Source organism: Drosophila miranda, chromosome XL (assembly GCF_003369915.1).
Source record: "Drosophila miranda strain MSH22 chromosome XL, D.miranda_PacBio2.1, whole genome shotgun sequence".
NCBI classification, from domain to species: domain Eukaryota; kingdom Metazoa; phylum Arthropoda; class Insecta; order Diptera; family Drosophilidae; genus Drosophila; species Drosophila miranda.
This window is the reverse complement of record NC_046673.1, coordinates 8,150,582-8,164,050: the sequence shown is the minus strand read 5'-3', so window position 1 is coordinate 8,164,050 and position 13,469 is coordinate 8,150,582. Positions and strand designations below refer to the sequence as shown.

At 41.8% G+C, this 13,469-nt stretch overlaps 3 protein-coding genes across 3 annotated transcripts; all 3 read right to left on the bottom strand.

The window, feature by feature from the left end:
* Positions 1-1,605: 1,605 nt before the first annotated feature.
* Positions 1,606-2,623, bottom strand: LOC108165541. Its single transcript, XM_033397412.1, has 2 exons — positions 2,377-2,623; positions 1,606-2,318 (listed from the first exon to the last, which is right to left on the bottom strand). Exons 1-2 carry the CDS (start codon positions 2,475-2,477, stop codon positions 1,838-1,840), a joined length of 582 nt encoding a protein of 193 aa, XP_033253303.1. The 5' UTR covers positions 2,478-2,623; the 3' UTR covers positions 1,606-1,837.
* A 2,619-nt stretch (positions 2,624-5,242) lies between these two features.
* Positions 5,243-6,234, bottom strand: LOC117192452 (E3 ubiquitin-protein ligase KCMF1-like). The gene is made up of 2 exons (XM_033397141.1): positions 6,124-6,234; positions 5,243-6,067 (listed from the first exon to the last, which is right to left on the bottom strand). Exon 2 carries the CDS (start codon positions 6,045-6,047, stop codon positions 5,433-5,435), a length of 615 nt encoding a protein of 204 aa, XP_033253032.1. The 5' UTR covers positions 6,048-6,067; positions 6,124-6,234; the 3' UTR covers positions 5,243-5,432.
* A 4,516-nt stretch (positions 6,235-10,750) lies between these two features.
* Positions 10,751-11,789, bottom strand: LOC117192439. Its single transcript, XM_033397123.1, has 2 exons — positions 11,537-11,789; positions 10,751-11,478 (listed from the first exon to the last, which is right to left on the bottom strand). The coding sequence occupies exons 1-2, from the start codon at positions 11,635-11,637 to the stop codon at positions 10,833-10,835; spliced, it is 747 nt and encodes a 248-aa protein (XP_033253014.1). The 5' UTR covers positions 11,638-11,789; the 3' UTR covers positions 10,751-10,832.
* Positions 11,790-13,469: the final 1,680 nt, after the last annotated feature.

Genomic DNA, 13,469 nt, shown 5'->3' with positions numbered 1-13,469 from the left:
TGGCAGTTGCTTGTCGACAGCTGTTGCAGCACTTCATGGGGTCGGATGCGAGTGTGGGTCCTGGTTAGTCTAAGGGCAACAATGTTGTCGCATTTGTAGCTGTCTTGCAGGTCTTCCTCTCTCCCCCTCCCATCGATGGCCAGAACCAGACACTGTCCCCCCAGCTTCGTACTTCCCATATGTGTGTGTGTGTGTGTGTGTGTGTGTGTGTGTGTCTGTGTGGCATTGGGTTAAAGAATTCCAATCAGCAAGACCATTGTTCTTGAAGACAGACATTCGCCCCGAAAATTGAAGATAATTGAAGTGTAAAACGTTGAAAGCGGAAGTGCAGCAGTCAGAAAGAGGTTTGCTTCCAGCATGCACCCGCCCTGCTACCGCATTGTCTTTTGGTTCTGTTTGTGCTGATGTCAAGGCATGTACAATTTTGGCAGCAGCGGCGTCGGCAGCTTCCGCCCCGCCGCCCACCGCTCGTCGCTGACAGTCTGGTCTGCTCTTCATACTATGTGAGTCACGTCGAATGCGAAAATGATGAGACAGGGAGATGGGACAGGGGAGGGGGGACAGGGAGACACCGGACAAAAAGGCAAGGATTGGACAGTTGAAGGATTAAATACACTTTAAGTTGTCACCAGTGATCGGTCGGTTTGAGCTGGAACAATTGGGCTATCCGCTGCTTGGCTGCTTTTAGCCGAAGTTTGCATTATCTTAAAAGATTCACTGGTCAGGCTTATATATAAAGGCATATGTTGTATACAAACTATGTACAGACAGAGGTACACCAGATTGGGGTTTCCAAACTTCTCAGCTAAATCGCAAAGGCCCTCTGTAAGAGTATACAAATAATGTCACCTACTGCAAGGGCGATGCAAAGGAGACCACAGCGCAAATGGTGGCCAACAATAAAAGTGTTTACTGCATTGAAGGCAACAACAATGAAAGCCAGGGCCACGATATGCAAATCGCTGACAGAACGAAGCTCACTAAAATCCTTGCCTCCATTCCAATTGTCCCGACAATGCGGCTGTCCGATTGCCAATATAAAAATAAGAATAACAAAACCAAGAAACAGAAACAGACGAAGACAGAAAGAGAGACTGAATCGGAATTTGATAGCAGTCAGAGAGGAGAGCTATTATAGTTTCGGGGTCAAAGTTTACATACGCGTACCATTCCCTTGTATGACATGCATGAAATGTCTGGTCGATTTGTATAGCTGATTTACTGATCATAAGATATTGTGTGAATCACAATCGTGTGCTCGTACACAGTACAGTTGAAAGCGAAACTGCAAACGCATTCAAAAGCTCCGAAAAAAGCAAAAACTCTTCACCGGTGCATGTGCACACATTGCTGAAAAGCTTAAAGCTTAAAAAGCTCGCCCAGAGCGGCTCGTCTTTGCTTGATCGATCAAGCATGTTGTTTTTTCCTATCAGAAAGCTGAGTGCTGATATCTACCATAGAATTTTAGCTTCGGGACTATGGCAGCTATCTATGTACAAGATTTTCGCCAAGTTTTTCTGATGCACAGGCTTATGCACAGACATGTACATAATTACACAAATGGGAACTTTTGAGCTGATTATCTAAAAAAACAACAAACTTTTATTTACGTTTATTTAAGGCAACGAATAATCATTAAAATAAGATATATGTAATTGAATTAACGTGTAACTTAGAAAAAATTTTGTTCTGCGAAGTAAGGCGGGGTGATGGGATATAAGATGTCCCATTCATCAAAGAAAATTTGTTAGTGGTAATTATCATGCCTATAATCGCGTTTCCGCTTCACGGCAGCTAGGATCCAGTTGAGACACCCTTTCATGTTGCCCCTTAGACGTCAAAGACAGGTGTGGATCGTATCCTGCTTGGCCTCTAGCCCCAGGGCTCGCTTTTCACTGTCTATTATAGCAAAATTGTAGCCGAATTTTACACCGATCGGGAAGCCGCGCACCGGCACACCCAAGGCGCTGATTAGCTGCATCGCTGGCCCATTAGCCGCGAGCATTTCCTCGCTGGCGAGAACCCGCACATTGACACCCCGATTATGTGCACCCAACATGCGGTCAAGGTACTGGACATTGGCGGTGGACAGCAGCACCACGTCCAGGCATATTTTTGCCTGGTCAATCAATTCACCCACACGTTTCAACCGGCAGTCATCGCACACGACCGTGCGGTCATTGTGCCAACCATTAAATAAGACCACGTGACCGGTATCCGGCATTCCATAGATACTCTGCCACACATGGAGATCGATCTTGTAGAGGTAGCGACGCAGACTCCTCCTGGGCGAGGAGGCAGTCCAGTGGTACATAAACCTGTGGAGGATGCCGTATGTCATTTGAAAGTATTTTCTTTATCTACTTCCGAACTCACCAAATACGGAAAAAGGCGAACAATTTTGAAAGCAGGTTTACCAGGGCACTATAGCATGATCCCATCAGGCTGCAGACGCTTATAATAATTTCGGGCATCATGTCAGTAGCCCAAGAGGATCTTCATTCATCTACTGATTAACTTGCCAAAACATAAATAGGTAAGACAAATTTCAAGCCAAGGAAAACAATCGAATATTTGGGAGCAAGTCTCCTACGAAGTTGAAATATTGTACTAGAATGGAATATGTACATAACATATACGACTATAGGCTCATGACTGAATCAATGTAACGTTTTTTACTGCTCGCTCCTTCGCATAACGAAACTGGGAGATGCTCTAACAAAGGAAACATCTAAATATAATGTCAGAAGAATAAATATAAACGCATTGATTGGCGGCAGCCCTACTACCATCTTAAACCGTTGAGTAACTAAACAAATAAAATGTGCAACGGCTTAGAAAAGTTAAGAATTCAGCATACGAGTATGTACATTTAAACCGTGTTCAAGAAGGTATAAGAAGGTAAGAAGAAAAATTGTTTTTAGATTTGTGTAGAACTAAGATAAATAAAAGATTGCATATTAAACGTCCTTTATCGAGCCAAGCTAAATACAAATTCAGCATTTTACCTACGAAAATATGCACCAGTTTATTTATTTCATCGTTAAGAGCAGCAGCTGCAGAAAGTGTGGTGAATCCGGGGCCATCCAAACCGTGGAGCATTTCATCTGAAACTGTCCGGCTCTCTCACGGGAATGGATAAAATACCTCAGCACGACTTTCAAAACTTATATAGACACACTCTCGACGGTGTTATACCCCATCCGCATCTTCCTTTTCAATTAACAAGCGGCGATCGCTTCTGGACCCACGACCATTACGAGTATACAGAGCATTTCCGTTCACCAATCCCATTTAATAAATATTCGGACATTAACGAAAACTCATCGACATCAATTCTGGCCAAGACCCCTAGAGCCCAACACCCGCTCACCCCCTCTGCGCATCCTCCAACGTTCCACCAACGTCCCACGAATTTGCGCAGCGCTAATGACAAAAACAATAAATTTTCAGTCAACACAGATACATACTTGCGCACATACCCATATGGGCAGATAGCTTGACCTTTCCCGTAGCACTCCTCCTGGCCATTGGTATGGTTGATATCCTTCGATCTTTGCATTTTGGTATAAAACATACTCGTATATCGGACAGTATTTAACGACGCTTTGATGTACATATACAATACATACATGTCCGTCAATCGTTTTCTATGAATCGAGTTTTATTCATTATTATTTTATTCGTAACATTATTATGGCCAGGATGAAGAAAACAGTTTCATTCGTACTCGCTCTCTCTCTCTCTCTCTCTAACAAACACGTTTCATGGCGGCTTGCCGATTGCTAAAAGGGAGTGTCTAGATCTCAGAGACTATAAGAGCTAGGGCAACCAAATTTGGTATCTACACTCCTGTGATATTGAACCTGCACAAGTGTTTTTCAAAATTTCGCCCCACCTCTTTACGGCCCCACAAAAAACGAAAATCTGTGGCATCCACAATTTTGAAGATACGGGAAAATTAAAAACCCCCAATCATAGAGAATGACCATAACTACCAGATTGCCGAATCTGGATTGATTCGATCTGAATCGGATCATTTTTATAGCCAAACGGAACAAATCAATTTGCAGTGCCAACGCAGCACCGGACGACATGTTCAAACACGTCTCTCCCGCACGAACTCTTTGTCACTCAATGTAGCCATACTGACTATGTATCGGGTATAAATGTAGAGTTGCGGTCGCAGCAGCAACTCACAACGTTCCCCTTCGTTCTACTTGTATTTAGTCTGTAAGAGAGATGATTCGAAATGCTTTCTTTGTATTCCAGAGTGCACTGCTCTTTAAGTGTATTGAAATACTACCAGAAGTTAATTTGAAATGTTTGCAGCTAAATATCAAACAAGAATGGATGAGGATAATCTCATCCCATCTAATTGACTAAATATATGATATACACATAATTCGCCAACCGATCGATCGGATATCGGATGTAGATAAGTATATATGTACATATTGTACATATATCTAATAGATGGGCTGCCCAAGCATTATAATTCCAGAGCCTGTTTTTAATTATTTCAACTGCCTACCAATTAAATTAGCATAATATTAATCGAGTATATTTTCAATTCATACGATTCCAGGCATCTGTGTGTGTGTTCTCGTGTCCAGTCGAATGCCCCCTGTGTGGGCATCGTACGCGTATGTCTCTGCATCCACATATATTCGTACTTATGTCTGTATGTAAATATGTGTGTATGTATGTAGAACTGTCCATAAACAACGCATCTCAATGAGTTAGGATGATTCCAAAAGGAAGCGTTTCCGACCCCATAAATAAAAAAAATTATGATCAACGTTAATAGAAAAGTCGATAAAGCCATGTCTGTCTGTCCATCTGTCCCGATGAGCGCCTAGATCTCAGAGACTATAAGAGCTAGAGCAAACAAATTCTGTTTACAGACTCCTGTGATATCTCACCGTTTTAAGTATATTTCAAAATTTGTTGGGTTAGGTGTCGCAGTGCTCCGATACATTGGCTTAAAATAAAAATAAATATCTCAAAAGAACGTTTTTTATAATTCTTTAGGACTTTTTTACTACTACTAACGCAAGCTCTCATGTGAAGTACAAAGCATCTGTGGCACAGTGTAATAATTGTCATGTGATACAATTTTTTAAGGAATGTCTGAAACAAGAATTTTGTGAGTTCTTTTGGGGCAGTGTATCTCCTGGTATGTGTTTGTGTATGTGTATGTGTGTTTTTTTTTTTTTTTTTTTTTTTTTTTTTTTTTTTCCAGCTTTTGAGCACAGTTTCGGCGTTCATTTGTATGCATATGTAGTGTTCGTGTATCTGTATTAATGTGTGCGTGGAGACAGTGGATCCGTATACATATGCATAGTATGTATGTAGGTGGTGTGCGTTGATCTCTGTAGGTATATGTGCAATCCTCCACATCTTCAGCGGAACAGATTTGCTTAGGCAGCTTAGTCCGCCTCCTCGCTGCTAGTATCGGGGGGCAAGGGATTGGATGGCCCCATGCGAGCGATACGGACGTGCAGACGACGTTGTGACAGTCTGAAGCGCGCACCCTCTCCTAAAGAGTGACGGGAGAGGCGATCGGCAATGTCGGATATTCCCGACTCCTCCTCTGCACTGGCAACGGCAGCGCGAATGCTCGACGGTTCGCGATGCTGACGGCGAAAGTGCTGCGAAATGTTGAGCAAGCGGCCGGGTGGGGCCATTGGCACGGCCACGCACAGTGGACAGATGGCGTCGCTGCGGTCGTCGTTGTGCTGGGCAACCACATGCTTCACAAGTTCGAAGTACGAATGGCCCATGGTGCCGCAAACGGGGCAAGTGAAGCTATCGGCGTTCAGATAGGGAATTGGCTCCCCGGCAAAGTACAGCTTCTTAGCATCCTCGTCCAGCAGGCACTGCATTGGATGCTCCGACTTGTGCGGCCCATTCACCACCTTGGCGTCATAGCAGCTCTGACACAAATCAAAGTCGGCGCACTGCAAGCACTTGAAGCGGCAGCCAGTTATTCCGTTGCCCCAAAGGTCGCAGCCGTCACAAGTTGCGCCCGTGTGAGGCTCCATTATGATTCCAGTTGGTTAACCTTGTGGAGAGATGATGAGTCGACAAAAACAATTACAATTTCTCCAAAGGACTTACTTTTTTTCGAGCTCGGATGTTGAAACTTGCAAATTTTACCAGAGAGAAATACGTGGATGACGTTTCCAGGCGTCGATAATAATTGAGAGCAACTCTGTTCCGATTCAAAATAAATCGAAAAGAGTTGCCAGACTGTTCAAAAGAAGGCGTTAAGCTATAATTTAATTGTAATTAAATTCAAAGCTGATTTTGCAGTATTTCAAGCTTTACAATAAAAAACATAAATTTCTTCTTAGGAAAAGACTGTTTTTAATGGTAGGTTTCAAAACGCTTGTTCTTGATCATTTTTACGATTTCTCTGATTAATTTTTTTTTTTTTTTGATTCGATTTCGTGAACTAACGCTTATATATAAAACAATACAAATCTAATATTTTGTACTTTCCCTGAGGTTTTCAAGTAAAAATATTGATCAAAACTGCCCCAAAATTTAAAAAAATTGACATTTGAAAGCTTAATAAAGACGTTAAGCTTGAGCTTTGATGACAGATTGGCAGCTGTATTTATTATCTTTTCAGAATGGAAAAGTTCTTCAAAACTACATATGTGCATAAATGTAGAATACTAATGTTTTATGAAAAAACGATACATTACCTTTAAAAAATAACAATTAAAAAAATAATCATTTAAATTCAAATTATAAGTCATTAAACATTTTTAGCCCAAATACTCCACTGGAATCACTTTTAAAAAACTGGCTCCGCATTTTTCTATGTAACCTGCTCTTACATTCCTCCCAGGTCTGATGCTGAGCTTTACTTACACCACCTCTCAGCAATTAATAATGTTGTTTCTGCATTAGGGTGCAATGATCGAATTATTGTCATGGGGGACTTTAACCTCCCATTTTTTTCTTGGCTGCCTTGTAATGACGCTAACCTGTTGTTTCCCAATTGCCATAATGACTTTATCAATGGGCTAACGGATATTTCCCTTGTCCAAATTAATGCCGTTAAAAACATTAGGGACAGACTTCTTGACCTCGTTTTTGTTAACGATGGTTCTCTTGCTACGGTATCTAGAGCAAGCCCAATATCTCTCCCTGAAGATCCTTACCATCCAACTTTGTTGATATCACTGGAGTGTACACAATCTGGAGGTGCTGACAGTTCCATGGCTCCTTGTCACACAAACTTTATCGATTTAGATCTACATCTCTCGCGTGTTGATTGGTCGTTTCTTTATTCATTACCGAACATAGATGCAACTGTTAACTCGTTTTATAGTTCTATTTACTCCGCCCTTAATACGTTTGTTCCAGATATCACTGTACCTGTATCGTCCAAGCCTCCCTGGTTCTCCAAGTATTTGTCATACTTAAAAAATAATAAATCCCGGCTCTATAAAAAGTACCAGAAGTCGGGCTCCACGTTGGCCTTAGCTCTATACTCCTTCGCTCGCTCTCTGTTCCTTGCCGTCAATAGTCAGTGTTATAATCATTACCTTTCACAATGTAGTAGTAACTTTCGTAGTGATCCTAAAAAATTCTATTCTCAAGCTAACAGCATTTTTCTGCCCTTTTTCGAGGAAAGCGTTGTTCTGGAAGGTTTGTCATCTATGGACATATCGTTTTCTGCGGGTCCAGATAAGGTACCAAGTTGCATCTTAAAACACTGTGCCCAGTCCCTTTGAAAACCCTTGACCTTTCTCTTCAACCTCTCCTTGGAACAGTCTTGTCTCCCAGTAATTTGGAATGAGTCCTACATCATTCCGCTTCACAAAAAAGGTTCAAGATCAAACATTGAAAACTATCGTGGTATCGCAAAGCTTTCCGCCATCCCGAAGCTTCTTGAGTTCCTGGTCACCCGGCAACTGCAACATCTTTGTTGCAGCTTGATATCTCCGTCGCAACACGGTTTTTTCAGACATCGTTCAACATCGACTAACCTTCTTGAGTTTTCTAACCTAATCCACCGTGGTTTTCAAATTGGTTTGCAGACGGATGTAGTTTTTACGGACTTCAGCAAGGCATTCGATTCTGTGAACCATGCTCTGCTTATTCAAAAGCTCTCTTTATTAGGGTTCCCAACGAATCTTCTAGATTGGATTTTGTCCTATCTCTCTAACCGTACTCAACGTGTTTTGTTTTCTAACGTGTTGTCAAATACTGTTAATGTTACTTCAGGTGTGCCACAGGGAAGTCATCTGGGCCCGCTTCTGTTTATTTTATTTGTGAACGACCTTCCTCAAGTTATAACATACTCTACTACACTAATGTATGCTGATGATGTCAAAATCTGTCTTTCTTACTCTGATTGGTATTTGCACACACGCCTTCAACTTGATCTAAGTGAACTACTATTGTGGTTCTAATATTAACTAATATTCTTTTTCTGAACCTTTCCAAATGCAAACTTATGACATTTTACCGTCGCGCTCCTCATTTTATCTCATATGTTCTAGGAAATCATGTCCTTGAGCGAATTTCGAGTTCAAATGACCTCGGAGTCCTTTTTGATCATAAGATGTGTTTCAACACCCATATAGCTGCAACTGTAAATAAAGCTAAGGGTGTTTTAGCGTACATCAAGCGTTGGTCCAAGGAGTTTGACGACCCGTACGTTACGAAAAAACTGTACATCTCGTTAGTACGTCCTATATTGGAGTATTGTTCTTGTGTGTGGAGCCCGCAGTATAAAGAGCAGCAGGCTGTTATTGAATCCGTGCAAAAGCAATTTTTAATTTTTGCCCTTCGGAACTTTAACTGGGACTCGGGTAGAATCTTGCCACCCTACCGGTCTAGGCTGAATCTTATTGACCTGCCGTCGTTGCACCATCGCAGAATATGCAATGGCGTATTATTACGAACACGAACATTCGTGCACAAGCTCCTTCTTGGGACTGTTGACTCCAAAACTCTCTTGGGTCAGATTGACTTGGCCGTTCCATCTAGACCTACCCGTACTTTTAGGCCTATCCGTCTACCCATATGTAGGTCTAATTATGCTGATCATGAACCTTTTAGGGTTTTATGCCATAATTATAACTCCCTCTGTCAACCCTATCCCCTGAACTGTCTCTTAAACTAATTGCATGCAATATTTATAATCATTTAAATTTAGCTAACTTTTAACTTATCTTTTTCCGCCTTTAGTAACTAAGTACCATTATTAACTGATAATTTGTTAATTTAATTTAATAAATAAATAATAATAAAATTAGCTCGTGCTGGAACGCTCATGTATCGATCGCTCCAAGTGCCCAACAAGTGCAACGGATCACTTATAATCTCATCTCGGGCCTTGGAAAAATGGCTAGCAGACTGGGGCATGCATGTGAATGAGCAAAAGTGCAAACAGACAAACTTGCCCACCGGTGTCTCTCAACAACATCAGCATTCCAACCGAAGTAGCGTACCTTGGTGTACATTTGCATAGACGGCTCACTTGGTGTAAACACATGGAAGCAAAGAGAAATCTACTGAAACTTAAAGCTAGAATTCCACATTGTCCTCGCCACTAAAACTGGAGTACAAAGTACTTTTGTGCGGTACAGTTTTCAAAGCAATTTTGACATATGTATGGCTCCGAACTAGCGGGAAAGCCTGGCTGAATCAAAGATAATGAGAACTAGCACTGGGCATCATAGTACATACGGAGTGCAAATCTTCATAAGGACTTAAATGTCGAATTTATTAAGGATGAAATCGCCAAGGCGAAAGGAAAGTATCTGGTCAAGTTTCAGAGCCATCCTAATAGACTTGCGCCGAGTCAATTGAGCCATGTCTGTCTGTCCGTCTGTCCTTTCGTCCGTCTGTCCGTCCCTATGAGCGCCTACTGCTCTGAGAGTATAAGAGCTAGAGCAGCGACATTTTGTATGGAGACTTCTGTGATATGTCACTGTTACAAGTGTATTTCAAAACTATTTCGCCAGGCCCCCTTCCGTCCCCACAATCCACAATTTTGAAGATACGAGAAAACCATAAACGCAGAATCGTAGGGAATGACAATCTCTTCTAGACTGCAGAATCTGAACTAGATCGTATCATTTTTATAGCCAGAATAAAGAAAACAGTTTCATTCGATCTCGCTCTGTCTCTCTCAAACACACACGTTTCATGGTCGGCTTTGCTATTGCCTAAGAATAAGAAAACCAAGAAACAGAAACAGACGAAGACAGAAAGAGAGACTGAATCGGAATTTGACAGCAGCCAGAAAGGAGAGCTATTATAGTTTCGGGGCCAAAGTTTACATACTCGTACCATTCCCTTGTATGATATGCATGAAATGTCTGGTCGATTTGTATAGCTGATTTACTGATCATAAAATATTGTGTGAATCACAATCGTCTGCTCGTACACCAATTGAAAGCGAAACTGCAAACGCATTCAAAAGCTCCGAAAAAAGCAAAAACTCTTCACCGGTGCATGTGCACACATTGCTGAAAAGCTTAAAGCTTAAAAAGCTCGCCCAGAGCGGCTCGTCTTTGCTTGATCGATCAAGCATGTTGTTTTTTCCTATCAGAAAGCTGAGTGCTGATATCTACCATAGAATTTTAGCTTCGGGACTATGGCAGCTATCTATGTACAAGATTTTCGCCATGTTTTTGTGGCTTATGCACAGACATGTACATAATTACACAAATGGGAACTTTTGAGCTGATTATCTAAAAAAACAACAAACTCGATATAAACACCTCATCCATACTGGAGCGTTTATTTAAGGCAACGATTAATCATTAAAATAAGATATAATTGAATTAACGTGTAACTTAGAAAAAATTTTGTTCTGCGAAGTAAGGCGGGGTGATGGGATATAAGATGTCCCATTCATCAAAGAAAATTTGGTAGTGGTAATTATCATGCCTATAATCGCGTTTCCGCTTCACGGCAGCTAGGATCCAGTTGAGACACCCTTTCATGTTGCCCCTTAGACGCCAAAGACAGGTGTGGATCGTATCCTGCTTGGCCTCTAGCCCCAGGGCTCGCTTTTCACTGTCTATTATAGCAAAATTGTAGCCGAATTTTACACCGATCGGGAAGCCGCGCACCGGCACACCCAAGGCGCAGATTAGCTGCATCGCTGGCCCATTAGCCGCGAGCATTTCCTCGCTGGCGAGAACCCGCACATTGACACCCCGATTATGTGCACCCAACATGCGGTCAAGGTACTGGACATTGGCGGTGGACAGCAGCACCACGTCCAGGCATATTTTTGCCTGGTCAATCAATTCACCCACACGTTTCAACCGGCAGTCATCGCACACGACCGTGCGGTCATTGTGCCAACCATTAAATAAGACCACGTGACCGGTATCCGGCATTCCATAGATACTCTGCCACACATAGAGATCGATCTTGTAGAGGTAGCGACGCAGACTCCTCCTGGGCGAGGAGGCAGTCCAGTGGTACATAAACCTGTGGAGGATGCCGTATGTCATTTGAAAGTATTTGCTTTATCTACTTCCGAACTCACCAAATACGGAAAAAGGCGAACAATTTTGAAAGCAGGTTTACCAGGGCACTATAGCATGATCCCATCAGGCTGCAGACGCTTATAATAATTTCGGGCATCATGTCAGTAGCCCAAGAGGATCTTCATTCATCTACTGATTAACTTGCCAAAACAGAAATAGGCAAGACAAATTTCAAGCCAAGGAAAACAATCGAATATTTGGGAGCAAGTCTCCTACGAAGTTGAAATATTGTACTAGAATGGAATATGTACATAACATATACGACTATGGGCTCATGACTGAATCAATGTAACGATTTCTTACTGCTCGCTCCTTCGCATAACGAAACTGGGAGATGCTCTAACAAAGGAAACATCTAAATATAAAGTCAGAAAAATAAATATAAATGCATTGATTGACTGCAGCCCTACTACCATCTTAAGCCGTCGAGTAAATAAAAGATTGAATATTAAACGTCCTTTATCGAGCCAAGCTAAATACAAATTCAGCATTTTACCTACGAAAATATGCACCAGTTTATTTATTTCATCGTTAAGAGCAGCAGCTGCAGAAAGTGTGGTGAATCCGGGGCCATGCAAATCGTGGAGCATTTCATCTGAAACTGTCCGGCTCTCTCACGGGAATGGATAAAATACCTCAGCACGACTTTCAAAACTTATATAGACACACTCTCGACGGTGTTATACCCCATCCGCATCTTCCTTTTCAATTAACAAGCGGCGATCGCTTCTGGACCCACGACCATTACGAGTATACAGAGCATTTCCGTTCACCAATCCCATTTAATAAATATTCGGACATTAACGAAAACTCATCGACATCAATTCTGGCCAAGACCCCTAGAGCCCAACACCCGCTCACCCCCTCTGCGCATCCTCCAACGTTCCACCAACGTCCCACGAATTTGCGCAGCGCTAATGACAAAAACAATAAATTTTCAGTCAACACAGATACATACTTGCGCACATACCCATATGGGCAGATAGCTTGACCTTTCCCGTAGCACTCCTCCTGGCCATTGGTATGGTTGATATCCTTCGATCTTTCCATTTTGGTATAAAACATACTCGTATATCGGACAGTATTTAACGACGCTTTGATGTACATATACAATACATACATGTCCGTCAATCGTTTTCTATGAATCGAGTTTTATTCATTATTATTTTATTCGTATCATTATTATGGCCAGGATGAAGAAAACAGTTTCATTCGTACTCGCTCTCTCTCTCTCTCTCTCTAACAAACACGTTTCATGGCGGCTTGCCGATTGCTAAAAGGGAGTGTCTAGATCTCAGAGACTATAAGAGCTAGGGCAACCAAATTTGGTATCTACACTCCTGTGATATTGAACCTGCACAAGTGTTTTTCAAAATTTCGCCCCACCTCTTTACGCCCCCACAAAAAACAAAAATCTGTGGCATTCACAATTTTGAAGATACGGGAAAATTAAAAACCCCCAATCATAAAGAATGACCATAACTACCAGATTGCCGAATCTGGATTGATTCGATCTGAATCGGATCATTTTTATAGCCAAACGGAACAAATCAATTTGCAGTGGCAACGCAGCACCGGACGACATGTTCAAACACGTCTCTCCCGCACGAACTCTTTGTCACTCAATGTAGCCATACTGACTATGTATCGGGTATAAATGTAGAGTTGCGGTCGCAGCAGCAACTCACAACGTTCCCCTTCGTTCTACTTGTATTTAGTCTGTAAGAGAGATGATTCGAAATGCTTTCTTTGTATTCCAGAGTGCACTGCTCTTTAAGTGTATTGAAATACTACCAGAAGTTAATTTGAAATGTTTGCAGCTAAATATCAAACAAGAATGGATGAGGATAATCTCATCCCATCTAATTGACTAAATATATGATATACACATAATTCGCCAACCGATCGATCGGATATCGGATGTAGATAAGT

What these genes read in the sequence shown, in the direction of transcription:
- LOC117192439 (XM_033397123.1), bottom strand. Translation starts at nt 11,637, where the DNA reads ATGATGCCCGAAATTATTATAAGCGTCTGCAGCCTGATGGGATCATGC. An exon ending in TTCGCCTTTTTCCGTATTTG is followed by an intron (nt 11,479 to 11,536) that starts GTGAGTTCGGAA and finishes CATCCTCCACAG; the next exon opens with GTTTATGTACCACTGGACTG.
- LOC108165541 (XM_033397412.1), bottom strand. Translation starts at nt 2,477, where the DNA reads ATGATGCCCGAAATTATTATAAGCGTCTGCAGCCTGATGGGATCATGC. An exon ending in TTCGCCTTTTTCCGTATTTG is followed by an intron (nt 2,319 to 2,376) that starts GTGAGTTCGGAA and finishes CATCCTCCACAG; the next exon opens with GTTTATGTACCACTGGACTG.
- LOC117192452 (XM_033397141.1), bottom strand. Translation starts at nt 6,047, where the DNA reads ATGGAGCCTCACACGGGCGCAACTTGTGACGGCTGCGACCTTTGGGGC.